Source organism: Dendrobates tinctorius, unplaced genomic scaffold, assembly GCF_039654945.1.
Source record: "Dendrobates tinctorius isolate UK_male_01 unplaced genomic scaffold, ASM3965494v1 ptg000215l, whole genome shotgun sequence".
NCBI classification, from domain to species: Eukaryota; Metazoa; Chordata; class Amphibia; order Anura; family Dendrobatidae; genus Dendrobates; species Dendrobates tinctorius.
Genome location: NW_027361882.1, coordinates 5,147,807 through 5,163,932, shown reverse-complemented (window position 1 = coordinate 5,163,932; position 16,126 = coordinate 5,147,807). Strand labels below are relative to the sequence as shown.

The 16,126-nt window shown below is 45.9% G+C and overlaps 1 protein-coding gene across 4 annotated transcripts in view; it reads left to right on the top strand.

Moving 5' to 3' along the window:
• OPLAH (5-oxoprolinase, ATP-hydrolysing) overlaps positions 1-16,126 on the top strand; it is a 93,513-nt gene that overhangs the window by 28,049 nt on the left and 49,338 nt on the right. For all 4 annotated transcript variants that reach the window (XM_073555058.1, XM_073555056.1, XM_073555057.1 and 1 more), the window contains 6 exons: positions 9,095-9,233; positions 9,369-9,436; positions 9,596-9,861; positions 11,134-11,246; positions 11,331-11,501; positions 12,696-12,833. In XM_073555058.1, the coding sequence (XP_073411159.1) occupies positions 9,095-9,233; positions 9,369-9,436; positions 9,596-9,861; positions 11,134-11,246; positions 11,331-11,501; positions 12,696-12,833 (895 nt within the window). The remainder of the gene's footprint in view (positions 1-9,094; positions 9,234-9,368; positions 9,437-9,595; positions 9,862-11,133; positions 11,247-11,330; positions 11,502-12,695; positions 12,834-16,126) is intronic.

Here is a 16,126-nt window from a genome sequence, read left to right as displayed (position 1 = left end):
TACACTGTTGTGAATTCGCTTTCTGGCCTCAACCTGGTTATTGCTGAAGGTAGTAGAGCTGGTCAGATCAACAGGGGTTGCAAGTTCTCTTTCTGGGCTCCCTCTGATGGTTACTGGAGGTGATGGAGCTGTTCTGATTGACAGAGGCTTGCCACCTGATAATGATGATGACGATTGGCGATCTGGGGTTTCAGATTGGGATTTAAGACAGCCGATTCCCTCTATCCCTCTATCACTGCTGGTGATTTTCTTCCTGTGCCTCCTGAGGTCTGATATCTCCCGCTCTGTCCCTGCATGTTCAGCTAAGTGGTTTATTTGCTATTCTGTTTGCATTTGATCTGGTTTTGTCTATCTCTTCTTGGTGTGGGTCAGCTAGCTCCGGCTGGGGCTGTGCTGAATCACCGACCATATGTTACTGCTTGTGTCAGTTTGTTTCATCCCCTGTTAGATTGGTCTCTTTTTACTCTGCTTTCAGAATATACCAGAGTGCTGATATAGTGGGGGGCAAAGTCGTGTGATTTCAGTAGTTTTTTGCATCAGACGTGTTGGACTTTTTGCAGGGTTTTTTGCGTGATTTCAGACAGTGTCTTTCCTGTCCTGTCTAGTCAGTTTGGGCCCCATCATTTGCTCAGTCTATTTTCCTATCTGTGTTTGTGTTTTCATCTTGTCTCACCGACAATATATGTTTGGGGGCTGTCTATTCCTTTGGGGTGTGCTCTGGGGCAGTTTAGATTTCCCCTTTCTTGCTTTAGGCTTAGTTAGCTCTCCAGCTATGCCGAGGCGTCTAGGATCATCGTAGGCGCGCTCCACGGCTACTGCTAGTTGTGTGGATAGGACCAGGGGTCTGCAATCCGCTTAGTTACCAACCTGTTATGATTGAGTCACCGTAGGAGGCAAAAAACAGAAATGCTAGCTAAGTCCAGAAAACCAGAGAAGTTGGCAGCTATCGGATTGCAGACCCTTGAACCTATCAACACAACTAGCAGTAGCTGTGGGGGGTTCCTAAGATGCCCTAGACCCCTCGATCACAGCCGGAGAATTAAATAGGCCTAAAGAAAGAAAGGGGAAATCTAAACTGCCCCAGAGCAGACCCCAAAGCAATAGGCAGCCCCCAACATATAATGACGGTGAAGGAAGATGAAAATACTAACACAGACAGAAAGATAGACTAGGCAAAGAGGGGCCCAAGCTAACTAGACAGAAAAGGACAGGAAGGCTGCTGTCTGCAATCCGTGAAAAAACCCTATGAAAATAAGAGCCAACAGACTGACAGTGAAAAAGGCCCTGAAGACGCTAGGCTTCAAAAAGCTATGTCAGTACTCAGGAATATACTGAAGACAGAGCTACAGGCAAAAGGAGATTCAGCTCACCCCAGCAGGGAATGGCAGAATACAGAAAAGCAAGGAAAACAAAAACCAAAACCAAAAGCTTAACAGGCAAAACAGAAAACTTAGCTTGAGAGGAGCAGGAATCAGACTGGTGTCCTAGAAGTCCACAGAGAAATCACCCGCAGGGCAGAAGGGCGTCGGCAGCCTTATATCCAGTCCATGACTCCACTCAGCCAGTCATCCTCATTAGACTCAGGTGCCTGATAATCAGGCTCACTACCTTCCTTCACCAGAATAGAAGTTCACCAGACCCCAGTGACGAAGGGGAAAATGAACTCACAACAGTACCTCCCCCTTGAGGAGGGGTCACCGAACCCTCAACCACGCCACCAGGGCGATCAGGGTGAGCCCGATGAAATGCACGCACCAATCTTTTGGCATGAATATCAGAGGCAGAGACCCAGGAATTATCCTCCTGACCATAACCCTTCCACTTAACCAAATACTGGAGTCTCCGTCTAGCCAGACGGGAATCCAGTATTTTCTCTACCTCATCTTCCATGTTACCTTCAACCAATACAGGGTCTGGAGGTGCCACCCCAGGAACAACTGGTTCAACAAACCTCTTCAACAAGGACTTATGGAACACATTATGGATTTTAAATGTGACAGGAAGAGCCAAACGAAAAGAGACCGGATTAATAATCTCCAAAATCTTGTAAGGTCCAATAAATCTAGGCTTAAACTTAGGAGAAGCCACCTTCATAGCAATGTTTTTTGATGATAACCACACCATATCACCAATCTTAAACTGGGGACCAATGGTCCTATGTCGATTGGAAAACCGCTGGGCCTTTTCCTGGGAGAGGGATAACTTATCCACCACTTGGTCCCAGATCTGGTGCATTCTCTCCACCACAGTGTCAACACCTGGGCAGGCAGAAGGCTCCACCTGCCCTGAAGAAAATCGAGGATGAAACCCAAAATTACAAAAAAAAGGTGACATCAAAGTGGCAGAACTAGCTCTATTATTTAAAGCAAATTCGGCCAAGGGCAAAAATGAAACCCAATCATCCTGATCAGCGGAAATAAAACATCTCAAATACGACTCCAAGGTCTGGTTTGTTCTCTCTGTCTGCCCATTGGTCTGAGGGTGAAAAGCAGAGGAGAAGGACAACTGAATTCCCAGCTTGGAACAGAAAGTCCTCCAAAATCTAGACACAAACTGAACTCCTCTGTCAGATACAATGTTCTCAGGAATCCCGTGTAAGCGAACCACCTGTTGCAAAAACAGGGGCACCAACTCAGAGGAAGATGGCAACTTAGGGAGTGGTACAAGATGAACCATCTTAGAGAACCTATCACAAATCACCCAAATAACAGTCATTCTTTGAGAGACCGGCATATCAGAGATGAAATCCATTGAAATATGGGTCCATGGCCTCCTGGGGACCGGCAAAGGCATCAACAACCCACTAGAGCGAGAACAAGATTTAGACCGGGAGCAAGTCCCACAGGACTGCACAAAATTCCTGACATCATGAGACAAGGTGGGCCACCAAAAAGAGCGACTCACCAGATCTCTAGTACCAAAAATACCTGGATGACCAGCAAATGCAGAGTAATGAACTTCAGACATCACTCTCTTCTTCCACTGGTCAGGAACATACAACTTTCCACTGGGACAACGCTCAGGTTTGTCCTCCTGGAACTCTTGCAGAGCAAGTCTCAAATCGGGCGAGATGGCAGAAAGAACTACCCCTTCGCCTAAGATGGTAGCAGGCTTGGTCACCACAGGAGAATCAGCAAAGAAACTCCTAGAGAGGGCGTCTGCCTTGACATTCTTAGTTCCAGGAAGAAAAGAGACCACAAAATCAAAACGTGTAAAAAAACAAGGCCCACCTAGCCTGTCTAGGGTTCAAGCGTTTAGCCGACTCTAGGTAAATCAAATTCTTGTGGTCAGTGAGGACCACAACTTGATGTTTAGCTCCCTCCAACCAATGTCTCCACTCCTCAAATGCCCATTTCATGGCCAACAGTTCCCGATTCCCCACATCATAGTTACGTTCAGATGGAGAGAACTTTCGGGAAAAGAAAGCACAGGGATTCATTTTAGATGTTACAGGATCCTTTTGGGACAAAACAGCTCCTGCACCAATCTCAGAAGCATCCACCTCTACCTGGAACGGGAGTGAGACATCAGGTTGCCGCAAAACCGGGGCGGAGGTAAATCTTCGCTTCAGCTCCTGAAAGGAAGCAACAGCCTCAGGAGACCAATTCAACACATCAGCACCCTTCTTAGTCAGATCAGTCAATGGCTTGGCAATACTAGAAAATTTTGCTATAAATTTCCGATAAAAATTAGCAAAACCCAAAAACTTCTGGAGGGCCTTCAAAGAAGTGGGCTGAACCCAATCATAAATGGCCTGTACCTTGGCCGGGTCCATTTCAATAGTTGACGAAGACAAAATAAATCCCAAAAATGAAATCCTCTGTACTCCAAAAAGGCATTTCGATCCTTTGACATACAGGGAATTCTCCCTCAAGATCCGGAACACAGTCCGAATATGTTCCACATGAGAATCCCAATCCTTGGAGAAGATCAAAATATCATCCAGATAGATAATCAAAAATTTATCAACAAAGTCTCGGAAAATATCGTTCATGAAGCACTGGAAGACAGAAGGGGCATTAGTGAGCCCAAAAGGCATCACCAGGTACTCAAAATGTCCCTCCGGAGTATTAAACGCCGTCTTCCAAACATCCCCCTGCCTAATGCGGATAAGATTATACGCCCCCCTGAGGTCAAGCTTGGTAAACCAGCAAGCACCTCTAACTCTAGAGAATAGATCCGAAATCAGGGGTAACGGATACTGATATTTAATAGTAATTTTATTGAGGGCACGATAATCAATACAAGGCCTTAAAGAACCATCCTTTTTGGCCACAAAAAAAAACCCCGGCACCTAAGGGTGAAGAGGATGGTCTAATATGACCCTTCTCCAACGCCTCCTTAATATAGGACCGCATAGCCTCGTGCTCGGGTACATATAAATTGAAGAGCCGACCCTTGGGAAATTTACACCCCGGGCTTAGTTCAATTGCACAGTCATAACTCCTATGAGGAGGCAAGGACGCAGACTCATTCTCACTAAATACATCATAAAAGTCCGCCAAATAGTCAGGAACATCATGCGACTGAGGAGAGGTGGAAAAAACCGGAGCCTCACTAAAGGCACACCGACAACCCCAACTCACCACAGACACAGATTTCCAATCCAAAACTGGATTATGAATTTGCAACCAGGGAAACCCCAGAACAACGGCATCATGCAGACCATGCAATACCAAAAATCTGCAATTTTCTTGATGGTCTGGGGCGACCCGCATGACCAACTGGGTCCAAAACTGAGGTTTATTTTTAGCCAAAGGAGTAGCATCAATCCCCCTCAAAGGGATAGGCGTCTGCAGAGGTGTCATCGGAAATCCACAACGTTTAGCAAGATCCAAGTCCATGAGGTTTAGCGCTGCTCCCGAATCCACAAAAGCCTTGGCGGAAAATGTGGACAGGGAGCAGATCAGAGTAATTGCTTGCCAGAAGAAACTTAGGTTGAACACCACCAACAGAAAACGTGTGTGCAAATCGTTTCTCTCGTTTAGGACAAACAGAAATAATATGCGAGTCATCTCCACAGAAAAAACACAGCTTATTACGCCTTCTGAACTCCTGACGTTGCGCCTTAGACAAAACTCTATCACATTGCATAGGTTCAGACGTCTGTTCAACCGGTGGCAACACCTCTCGTGCAATCCTGCGTTCACGTAAACGCCGATCAACCTGAATGGCTAATGACATAGAATCGTCCAGACCAGAGGGAACAGGAAATCCCACCATAGTGTCTTTTATGGCTTCTGACAAACCCTTCCGAAAGAGAGCAGCCAAGGCATTATCATTCCAGGTAGTAAGGACCGCCCACTTTCGGAAGTTTTGACAGTACAACTCTGCAGAATCTCGACCCTGGTTCAATGCCAGCAGGGTCTTTTCAGTCTGATCAATAGCATTAGTTTCGTCATACAACAACCCCAAAGCTTGAAAGAATGCGTTCACATTAGTCAGAATAGGATCATCTGGTTTCAAAGAAAACGCCCAATCCTGGGGATCGCCACGCAGCAAAGAGATGACAATTTTAACCTGCTGCGCGGAGCTCCCTGACGAGTTAGGCTTCAAGGCAAAAAATAATTTACAATTATTTTTGAAACTCAAAAATTTAGATCGATCCCCAAAAAATACATTAGGTGTAGGGATCTTTGGTTCAACAGCATGCGAACGAGCAAGGTAGGCGGAAATTCCCCGCACTTCCGCAGCGAGCTGCTCCACACGATCAGACAATTGCTTTATCTCCATTGAGAGAGAAAAAAAAAAAAATTCCCCCTACGGCCTCAGAGATATAGAGGAAAGAATATACACACTTTTTTTTTTTTTTTAAACACAATTCTTTCCTGCTTTTGAGTACCCTAGGATCTGCGGTATGGCGGGTGATTCTGTTAAGATTGAGTCACCGTAGGAGGCAAAAAACAGAAATGCTAGCTAAGTCCAGAAAACCAGAGAAGTTGGCAGCTATCGGATTGCAGACCCCTGAACCTATCAACACAACTAGCAGTAGCCGTGGGGGGTTCCTACGATGCCCTAGACCCCTCGATCACAGCCGGAGAATTAAATAGGCCTAAAGAAAGAATGGGGAAATCTAAACTGCCCCAGAGCAGACCCCAAAGCAATAGGCAGCCCCCAACATATAATGACGGTGAAGCAAGATGAAAACGCTAACACAGACAGAAAGATAGACTGAGCAAAGACGGGGCCCAAACTACCTAGACAGAAAAGGACAGGAAGGCTGCTGTCTACAATCCGTGAAAAAAACCTATGAAAATAAAAGCCAACAGACTGACAGTGAAAAAGGCCCTGAAGACGCTAGGCTTCAAAAAGCTATGTCAGTACTCAGGAATATACTGAAGACAGAGCTACAGGCAAAAGGAGATTCAGCTCACCCCAGCAGGGAATGGCAGAATACAGAAAAGCAAGGAAAACAAAAAACAAAACCAAAAGCTTAACAGGCAAAACAGAAAACTTAGCTTGAGAGGAGCAGGAATCAGACTGGTGTCCTAGAAGTCCACAGAGAAATCACCCGCAGGGCAGAAGGGCATCGGCAGCCTTATATCCAGTCCGTGACTCCACTCAGCCAGTCATCCTCATTAGACTCAGGTGCCTGATAATCAGGCTCACTACCTTCCTTCACCAGAATAGGGAGTTCACCAGACCCCAGTGACGAAGGGGAAAATGAACTCACAACACACCAACCTCTCTGGTGTTCTGTGGCTTAGCCTGGGCCTGCTCTCCTCCTCGGTGACCCATTCATAACAGTACACAGTGACTGCACCAGCAGAATAGTGAGTGCAGCTCTGGGGTATAATACAGGATGTAACTCAGGAACAGTAATGTATGTACACAGTGACTGCACCAGCAGAATAGTGAGTGCAGCTCTGGAGTATAATACAGGATGTAACTCAGGATCAGTAATGTAATATTTGTACACAGTGACTGCACCAGCAGAATAGTGAGTGCAGCTCTGGAGTATAATACAGGATGGAACTCAGGATCAGTAATGTATGTACACAGTGACTGCACCAGCAGAATAGTGAGTGCAGCTCTGGAGTATAATACAGGATGTAACTCAGGATCAGTAATATGATGCATGTACACAGTGACTGCACCAGGAGAATAGTGAGTGCAGCTCTGGGGTGTAGTACAGGAGGTAATTCAGGATCAGTAATGTATGTACACAGTGACAGCACCAACAGAATAGTGAATAGTGAGAGCAGCTCTAGAGTATAATACAGGATGCAACTCAGGATCAGTAATGTAATGTATGTACACAGTGACTGCACCAGCTGAATAGGGAGTGCAGCCCTGGGGTATAATACAGGATGTAACTCAGGATCAGTATTGTATGTACACAGTGACTGCACCAGCATAATAGTGAGTGCAGCTCTGGAGTATAATACAGGATGTAACTCAGGATCAGTAACGTAATGTATGTACACAGTGACTGCACCAGCTGAATAGGGAGTGCAGCCCTGGGGTATAATACAGGATGTAACTCAGGATCAGTATTGTATGTACACAGTGACTGCACCAGCAGAATAGTGAGTGCAGCTCTGGAGTATAATACAGGATGTAACTCAGGTTCAGTAATGTAATGTATGTACACAGTGACTACACCAGCAGAATAGTGAGTGCAGCTCTGGGGTATAATACAGGATCAGTAATGTAATGTATGTACACAGTGACTGCACCAGCAGAATAGTGAGTGCAGCTCTGGGGTATAATACAGGATGTAACTCAGGATCAGTAATGTAATGTATGTACATAGTGACTGCACCAGCAGAATAGTGAGTGCAGCTCTGGAGTATAATACAGGATGTAACTCAGGATCAGTAATGTAATGTATGTACACAGTGACTGCACCAGCAGAATAGTGAGTGCAGCTCTGGGGTATAATACAGGATGTAACTCAGGATCAGTAATGTAATGTATGTACACAATGACTGCACCAGCAGAATAGGGAGTGCAGCTCTGGAGTATAATACAGGATGTAACTCAGGATCAGTAATGTAATGTATGTACACAGTGACTGCACCAGCAGAATAGTGAGTGCAGCTATGGCGTATAATACTGGAGGTAACTCAGGATCAGTAATGTATGTACACAGTGACTGCACCAGCAGAATAGTGAGTGCAGCTCTGGGGTATAATACAGGAGGTAACTCAGGATCAGTAATGTATGTACTCAGTGAGTGCACCAGCAGAATAGTGAGTGCAGCTCTGGGGTATAATACAGGATGTAACTCAGGATCAGTAATGTATGTACACAGTGACTGCACCAGCAGAATAGGGAGTGCAGCCCTGGGGTATAATACAGGATGTAACTCAGGATCAGTAATGTAATGTATGTACACAGTGACTGCACCAGCAGAATAGTGAGTGCAGCTATGGAGTATAATACTGGAGGTAACTCAGGATCAGTAATGTATGTACACAGTGACTGTACCTGCAGAATAGTGAGTGCAGCTCTGGAGTATAATACAGGATGTAACTCAGGATCAGTAATGTAATGTATGTACACAGTGACTGCACCAGCAGAATAGTGAGTGCAGCTCTGGGGTATAATACAGGAGGTAACTCAGGATCAGTAATGTAATGTAAGTACACAGTGACTGCACCAGCAGAATAGTGAGTGCAGCTCTGGGGTGTAATACAGGATGTAACTCAGGATCAGTAATGTAATGTGTGTACACAGTGACTGCACCAGCAGAATAGTGAGTGCAGCTCTGGGGTGTAATACAGGATGTAACTCAGGATCAGTAATGTATGTACACAGTGACTGCACCAGCAGAATAGTGAGTGCAGCTCTGGGGTATAATACAGGATGTAACTCAGGATTATGTAACCTCGGTGACAGCAGCTGAGGCTATAAGTGCGGAGATTTCTGCACATGATGCTTATACTCCAGACTAAATACAATGAGAGATTTTGAAAGCTTAGTTTCCACTTTTCATTATTTCCAGATCAGTGATGTCTCCATCCTGTGATTTCCATCATTCCACCACTTTCCTTCTTGGAGTTGCAGTGTTGAGGGTTGTAGTACCTGCTGCTGTAGGGCACTAGGAGATCAGAGATACTTCTCACCATCGCTCCTCTCTCCTTACCAGGGACCTCCACAGACGTCAGCCGCTATGCTGGAGAGTATGAACATGTGTTTGAGGCCACCACCGCGGGAATCAGCATCCAGGCCCCGCAGCTGGATGTGAACACCGTGGCTGCTGGCGGGGGCTCTATGCTTTTCTTTAGGTGGGTGTAGAGAGACATTTGTGCCAGTCATTAGAGGACCGCAGCGACTCCCGTCCTTACCTGAAGAGCTTCGTTCACACGGCCGTTCATCTGACCCAATGTTATAATAATAGTGGACTCTGATCTGTTTTTCAGATCGGGATTATTTGTTGTTGGTCCGGAGTCTGCAGGAGCCCACCCTGGACCCACGTGCTACAGGAAGGGTAAAGGGCTTTAGGATGGGGATTCCAGTCATATATGGAAGCGACTGGAATCATTTCTTGTATCTATTCAAAGGCCAAATGTCCTGATTACTTGGAACTTTCAAGACATTTACGTGACCCTTTCCTAAACCGTTAGTAAACACACCCGTCCTTCTCTAGGGGGACCCCTGACGGTAACCGACGCCAACCTCTGTCTAGGCCGTGTCCTACCTGATTACTTTCCCCGGATCTTCGGTCCATCTGAGGACCAGCCTCTCTCAAAGGAAGACACCACACGAATGTTTAAGGAACTCACTTTGGAAATCAACCAGTTCCAGGATGGCCGACAAGGGGGCGGAGTTTCACTTAGCGTTGAGGAGGTGGCCATGGGTTTCATCCGAGTCGCCAACGAAGCCATGTGTCGCCCAATCCGATCACTCACTCAGGTGTGGACTGATGGCGACTGTAATATCCGTATTCATGAGAGGTGAACCTCTAATCTCAGCGAGCACTGATGTTTAACCCCTTAGATGCTGCATCAGCTGCAACCGTGGTTAGACCAAGAAATTGTGCTACCTCTGTCAGCCCATTGCCTGTCCACCCCTCTTCACATGGGATTCATAGGGGATTGTTAGCTTTACAGCACACTGTGATACACAGGCATTGCAGTGTGCTGTACAAGTGAGGTTCAAGTCCCCAAAAGGGAGTCAAAAAAAATATGAAAACTAGCTAAACAAAAAATTTAAAAAACTAAACTAATTTACTGTGTACATAAAAGCATAAGGCTATGTTCACATCACGCTTTAAACTCCTATTAGTGACTCTGTCGGGGATTCCGTCTTTAGTCCCTGAAAAAGCGTAATAAGGCGAAACCGCATACGAAGTCACTTTGTGCGTTGTCTGGCCTCATTTTCCATAGTGTCTGCCTTTTTGAGCGCAGTCATCCACCCTTTGCTGCCCTCCTCGATGAGGTGGACACTGCAGAAAACGAGGTCAGAAAATAACGCCGTCTGCTTCATTAAAGTCATTGGCTGCGTCACCATTCTTATCCACATCCAGTTTTTCAGGCATCAGACAGAAGCCACTAACGTGAGTTCAAAACGTGATGTGAACACGGCTTAAAGGTTCCAATCGACTCCATTACTATTCTGTGAAAACTGGTGTACTTATTTGGTGTCGCCATGTAAAAAAAATCTGGAAAAAAAAAACCATAAAAAAAAACCCAAACATTAGAATTGTCTTTTATGGTCAATTCTAAAAACAAAAGCAAACAATCAAAACTCCACATCTAGCAAGGAAACCTGTGTGTCATGCCACAGAAAGCAAGGCTCAGAAAATAAAATCTAGATATAATAATTATTTTAAAGAGTAATCTATGAAGATGTAAATGTCTTGTCGCGATCGTACTGAGCTGCAGAATGAAAGTTGCCGCAGCGAATGTTCTAAAAATGTCGGAATTGTTTGTTTTTTCTTCACCATTCCAATCCATGACGATTTTGGGTTTTTTTTTTACCATTTTATATAGCAAATTAAATAGTTGCATTTTAGGCTTCTGCTCATCCCTCATATAACAACAAGCCCGCAATGTGATATTAGCAGAAAGATTAAAAAAAAATTGTATCCAGAAATGGTGAAAAAACAAAAATGAACAAAAGTTCCTGCGAAATCTGCGAATAATATGTAGCAAGTTTTACTTTTGGAATCCTCTGTGTCTACAGGCCAAGGGTCACGACACATCTCGTCACGTGCTGGCGTGTTTTGGAGGGGCCGGGGGGCAGCACGCTTGTGCTATCGCTCGTTCCCTCGGCATGAAGACCGTGTTTATCCACAAGTGAGCGGCTCGTGTTGTTCCCTACTTGCTCTAGATGCAATAAGTTGGTTTCTTGACCCCGGACTTTATGTCGGTTGTTTCCAGATACGGCGGCGTTCTGTCGGCATTCGGCATGGCGCTGGCAGATGTGGTACACGAGGCTCAGGAGCCGTGTTCTGTGCTGTACAGTAAAGACTCCTTTCTGCTTTTGGAGGAGAGAATCGCAGCCCTGGAGACGCAGTGCATAGAATCCCTCCAGCAACAAGGATTTCACCGGTAATTGATGGCGCCGTAGATATTAGTCCATGGTACTGAAGTATTAGTTGTAAAATTTACCATGTTTCTCAGTTTTTACAATGCACCCAAGGTTACCCCCACCCACAAAAGTAAAGTATTTCAGTCCTTGCTGTATTTCTGGGGTAGTCGCCATGGTACAGGGGTTTATCTTCTGACGTCTCCTTTTGTTAGCGGTCCCTCCATTATTGGTGGTGGGATACTGCACACCTTTCCCTCGTTACATTCCATGGCCCCTAATTCCTGATTTTATGCCAGGCAATGTAGAGGCTAATGTCCCAGTCTTCATGGTCCCGTTCTCTTTAGTTGTTAGTGCCAGCTTTCTGGATGGTTTAGGGCAGCAGAGGAGGTAATGTCACCATACCTCGTGGTCTGGAGCAAAAGAGATGATAGTGTCACCATCCCTCTGGTCTCAGTTAGTAAAGAGGCCAGTGCTTGCACCCCTGATGGGCTAGAACAGCAGGTAAGTCAATCTCTTCATACCTGGTGGTCTAGAGCAGGTGAAAATGTAATGCCACCATCCTCTGTGATCTAGGTCACTCTTGTTGTCTTGGAGAGGTTGGTGCCTTTTTCTCTGGTGGTCTAGAAAAGTTGTAGAATCAAAAGTTACCCTCAACCCATAGGCGAGGGAATAACTGGAATGGACCCCTGGAGTCCCCAGTGATCCTGAAATCAGTGCTCTAGAACCCCCAGAACTGAGCTCTGCATCCCCGTCAGGAAGAGATCGGAGGTGCACATGCTGATTCTCTGCTCCATCCATTGTCTATGGGACTGCTGAGTACAGCACTCCACTATTTCTGGCAGTGCCATAGACAGTGAATGGAGCGGAGGCCGAGCATGGGCTTCTCTGCTCCATTCCTGACATGTTCTCAGGGATACATAACTCCCATCTAAGGATCACCAGGGGGCATCCAAGCTGTCGGACCCCCAATGATCAGCAATTTATCCACCATTCATAGTGGAAAGAACTACTTTATTTTTTTTAGATTAACCTTTAATGTCCTCATCCCTTGTTCTACGTCCGCTTCTCTTGTGATCTGACTTTGGCACTGCTCTTGCCACGTATAAAAATAAAAGCAAAGCGGTGACATTTTAGGCTTCTCGCACTTTGGGGTTCTTGGATCAGGAGGACCCCAGAAATTGCAGCTTATACAGTGTTTATATCATCTCATACAGGTCACAAATCGACACTGAGCCCTTCCTCCATCTGCGGTACGAGCGGACTGACTGTGCACTGATGTGCTCCGCAAGAGGATACCCTGGAACCCCCAACTCCTGCCGTGTGGGAGATTTCAAGGAGGCCTTCACTGCCAGGTACAATCCGGAAACTCATTGGATTCTACATATATGTGCGACCTCTCTGTTGTGTCCCCGTAATGCCAAACTTCACATTGAAAGTCCTTCCCTTCTCTCATAGTTATCCCCAGTAATATAATTATAATGTCCTCCAGTCACATCCAGAGCTGCGTTTATAACCTTGCATGGACCATGTCGAGTTTTGCTGAGTTTCTACTTGTATCCACGCGACACCATAATTCACATGTGTAACGGGGTCTTCCTATCTCGGGTACCTCTTTCAGTACCACCCCGTTTTTCCGGAGGTCCACTCTGCTTTGGCTGGAGTCTGAATGAAAGACGCTGGCTGGAATTCCTTGGTTACATGGGCGCATATAAAAGATCACTGCTTCTCCACGTATTTCCAGTCTGACAACACTTTACTCACAGGACACAGAATATATCACACAGATACAGAGGGCAGGCCAATAGAAAAGCGGCAGGCCAGACATACATTACAATAGTCGCAGGTGGCCGGAGCCTGCCGATGTTTACTGTGGGAATAGCAAAGGTGGGGGGGGGGCGGCTGGGCGCAGCCTGTGGGCTGATGCATTAGGGACATGCATCTCCCATGGAACCTATTATACATACATATAACTGCACAACATATTCTGGGTGCTGAGTGGTTCCGTAACACGTAACAACATGCATTGCAAAAAATGAACAAGAAGTCAACTCTCCTCTCGTTACGTGTCGGCAGCTGTTATGCAGAGTTATGCGTCTCTGCAATCTTCACACCAACCCTGTGCAAACAAATCCTTTTGTTACGTGATATTCCCTCCATTTATGTCTTCCCGTCCAATGTATCTTAAGTTATGAAGAAGAGGGAGAGAAGTAGAGATGAGCGAATATATTCGGAAGATGATCGCCAAACATAAATTCGGCACGAATATGGTACATTCGGATTCGTGATCGGTAACACGAACATTTTTCTTAAAATCGGGAAAAGTAAAGTTGGCAACATTCAGTAAAAGATTTAATAAAAGCCGGCAATATGTGTGCCGCGTTTAGTAACATCACAGCGTGACAGGTTAGACTAGACATATATACACTGCTCAAAAAATAAAGGGAACACTTAAACAACAGAATCTAACTCCAAGTAAATCAAAATTCTGTGACATCAAACTGTCCACTTAGGAAGCAACACTGATTGACAAATGGAATAGACAACAGATGGAAATTATCGGCAATTATCAAGACCCTCAATAAAGGAGTGGTCCTGCAGGTGGGGACCACAGACCACATCTCAGTACCAATGCTTTCTGGCTGATGTTTCTGTCACTTTCGAAGGTTGGTTGTGCTTTCAAACTCGTGGTAGCATGAGTAACCATTGCTGGTTATTAAATATAGGGGGAAGGGTCGTCACGTTTTTGGGGGGATCCCCATTTTATTAGCCAGTAAAGGCTAAGTATTCGGTTGTGAGCTGATATTAATAGCTTGGCAAGCTCCATGGGTATTACCCCCTTCCAAGGCTATAAACATAGGACCCCAGCCATTGGCTTTCCCTCTGCTGGTTACAAAAATTACATGGGAGCCCACATCAGTTTTTTCAGAAATATAATCTTTTAGTAATTAAATACAAGTACAGTGAGCTGCACACACACTGTACTGATTGTATTTTTAGCAGACATCTGTATATCTACCTATTCCATGTGTATTTACTGTGTATAATCCATCTCTTCTATCCTGTTGGCTCCTGCTGTGATTTTACACTACCGTGGCTGCTGAATTGCTGGCTTTTCACATATATACACTACATGGAGGCCCGATGCTATCGCATCAGGAGGGCGGTAATGTCACGATGGGGGCAGGCTTTGTAGCGTTGAGAATCTCTCCCCCCATGTGTTCACCCACCTATCCACTCTCCCTTTCCCCATGTGCTGACTTCTCCCGTCTGTGCTCTCTTCTTTGACCTGTCTACCCCATGTGCTCTCCCCCTTGTCTGCTGTCTCTCTCCTTCCTGTGCTGTGTTCTCCCCTCGTGTGCTGTCCCGTTTGAGCTGTCTCCCCCCTGTGCTGTCTCTCTCACCCCTGTGTCTGACCGTGTACGGAGCATACCACAGCTCCTGGGCAGGGGAGGAAGCAAAAGACAATACTGACATTACAGCAGTCAGTGAAATATTTTACCTCACAAAATGTCTCCTCTGCGATCTCCTGCTGTAATGTCGGTATTGTCTTTTGCTTCCTCCCCTGCCCAGGAGATGTGGTATGCTCCGTACACAGTCAGACACAGACAATTTTTAAAATGAACTTTCGTTCGTGGAAAAACTCCTTTAATGTGACCGGCTTCCTCTGCCTGTAGACACGTCGCGCATCTGCCGCCGGGATCAGCCGAATAATTCACTGCGCCTGCACTGAATTCATGCAGGCGCAGTGCAACGGTGTTCTGCTGGTGGTACCGCCCAAGAGACTGCATGAGGGTGAGAGTGTGTGTGGTGCGACGGTGTTCCGCTGGTGGTACTGTGCAATAGGTTGGTACCAGCAGCAGTTTCCATATTGAGACAACCATCACTTGGGTGTCCCAATATGGCGGTCGGTGAACTTCCTCCACTTGGAATTCTGGGATACGGTGACATCTGGACAGAACAGGAAAACATTACAAGGCAATTGTATAAATAGATACACACACACGTGTGTGCCACTGACATCTATATATCTATCCATTCTATGTGTATATACAGTATATATATCTATCCTTTCTATTCTAACCTGTCACGCTGTGATTTTGCTGATCGCGGCACATGAATTGCCGGCTTTTGAGGGGACCCCTCTATTCTTGATAACCAGCCTTGCTGAAGCTGACAGCTGAGGGTTGCAGCCCCAGCTGTGAGTTTTGCCTGGCTGGTTATCAAAAATACAGGGGAACCCGCACCCTTTTTTTATTTAGAGTGCAGGAGCAGCTAATAAATCCTCCCATCCTCCGCTCCTGCTCTCATTGTTATTAGCAGCTGCAGGTGTCGGATGATGGGAGCTGTAGTCCCATCAGCTGACACCAGTGACCGGAGGTAAGCTTTATACCTTCGATCACAGCTGAGTGCTCACGCTGTCTTACAACATGGGAACCGCAGCTTTCTGACTGGTGGGGATGATTTCACCGCCAATCAGAAGCGCTATGCTGGTGTCTTCCCACGCTCTCACACAGTTTGGGAAACACCGGCTTTTGTGGTTTGCATGTTCTGCTATATTCGGCGATTTAATCGATGATTAAATCAGCGAATATTGGAAATTCGGCGATCGTGAGCTGAACTGAACATTGAAATATTCGCTCATCTC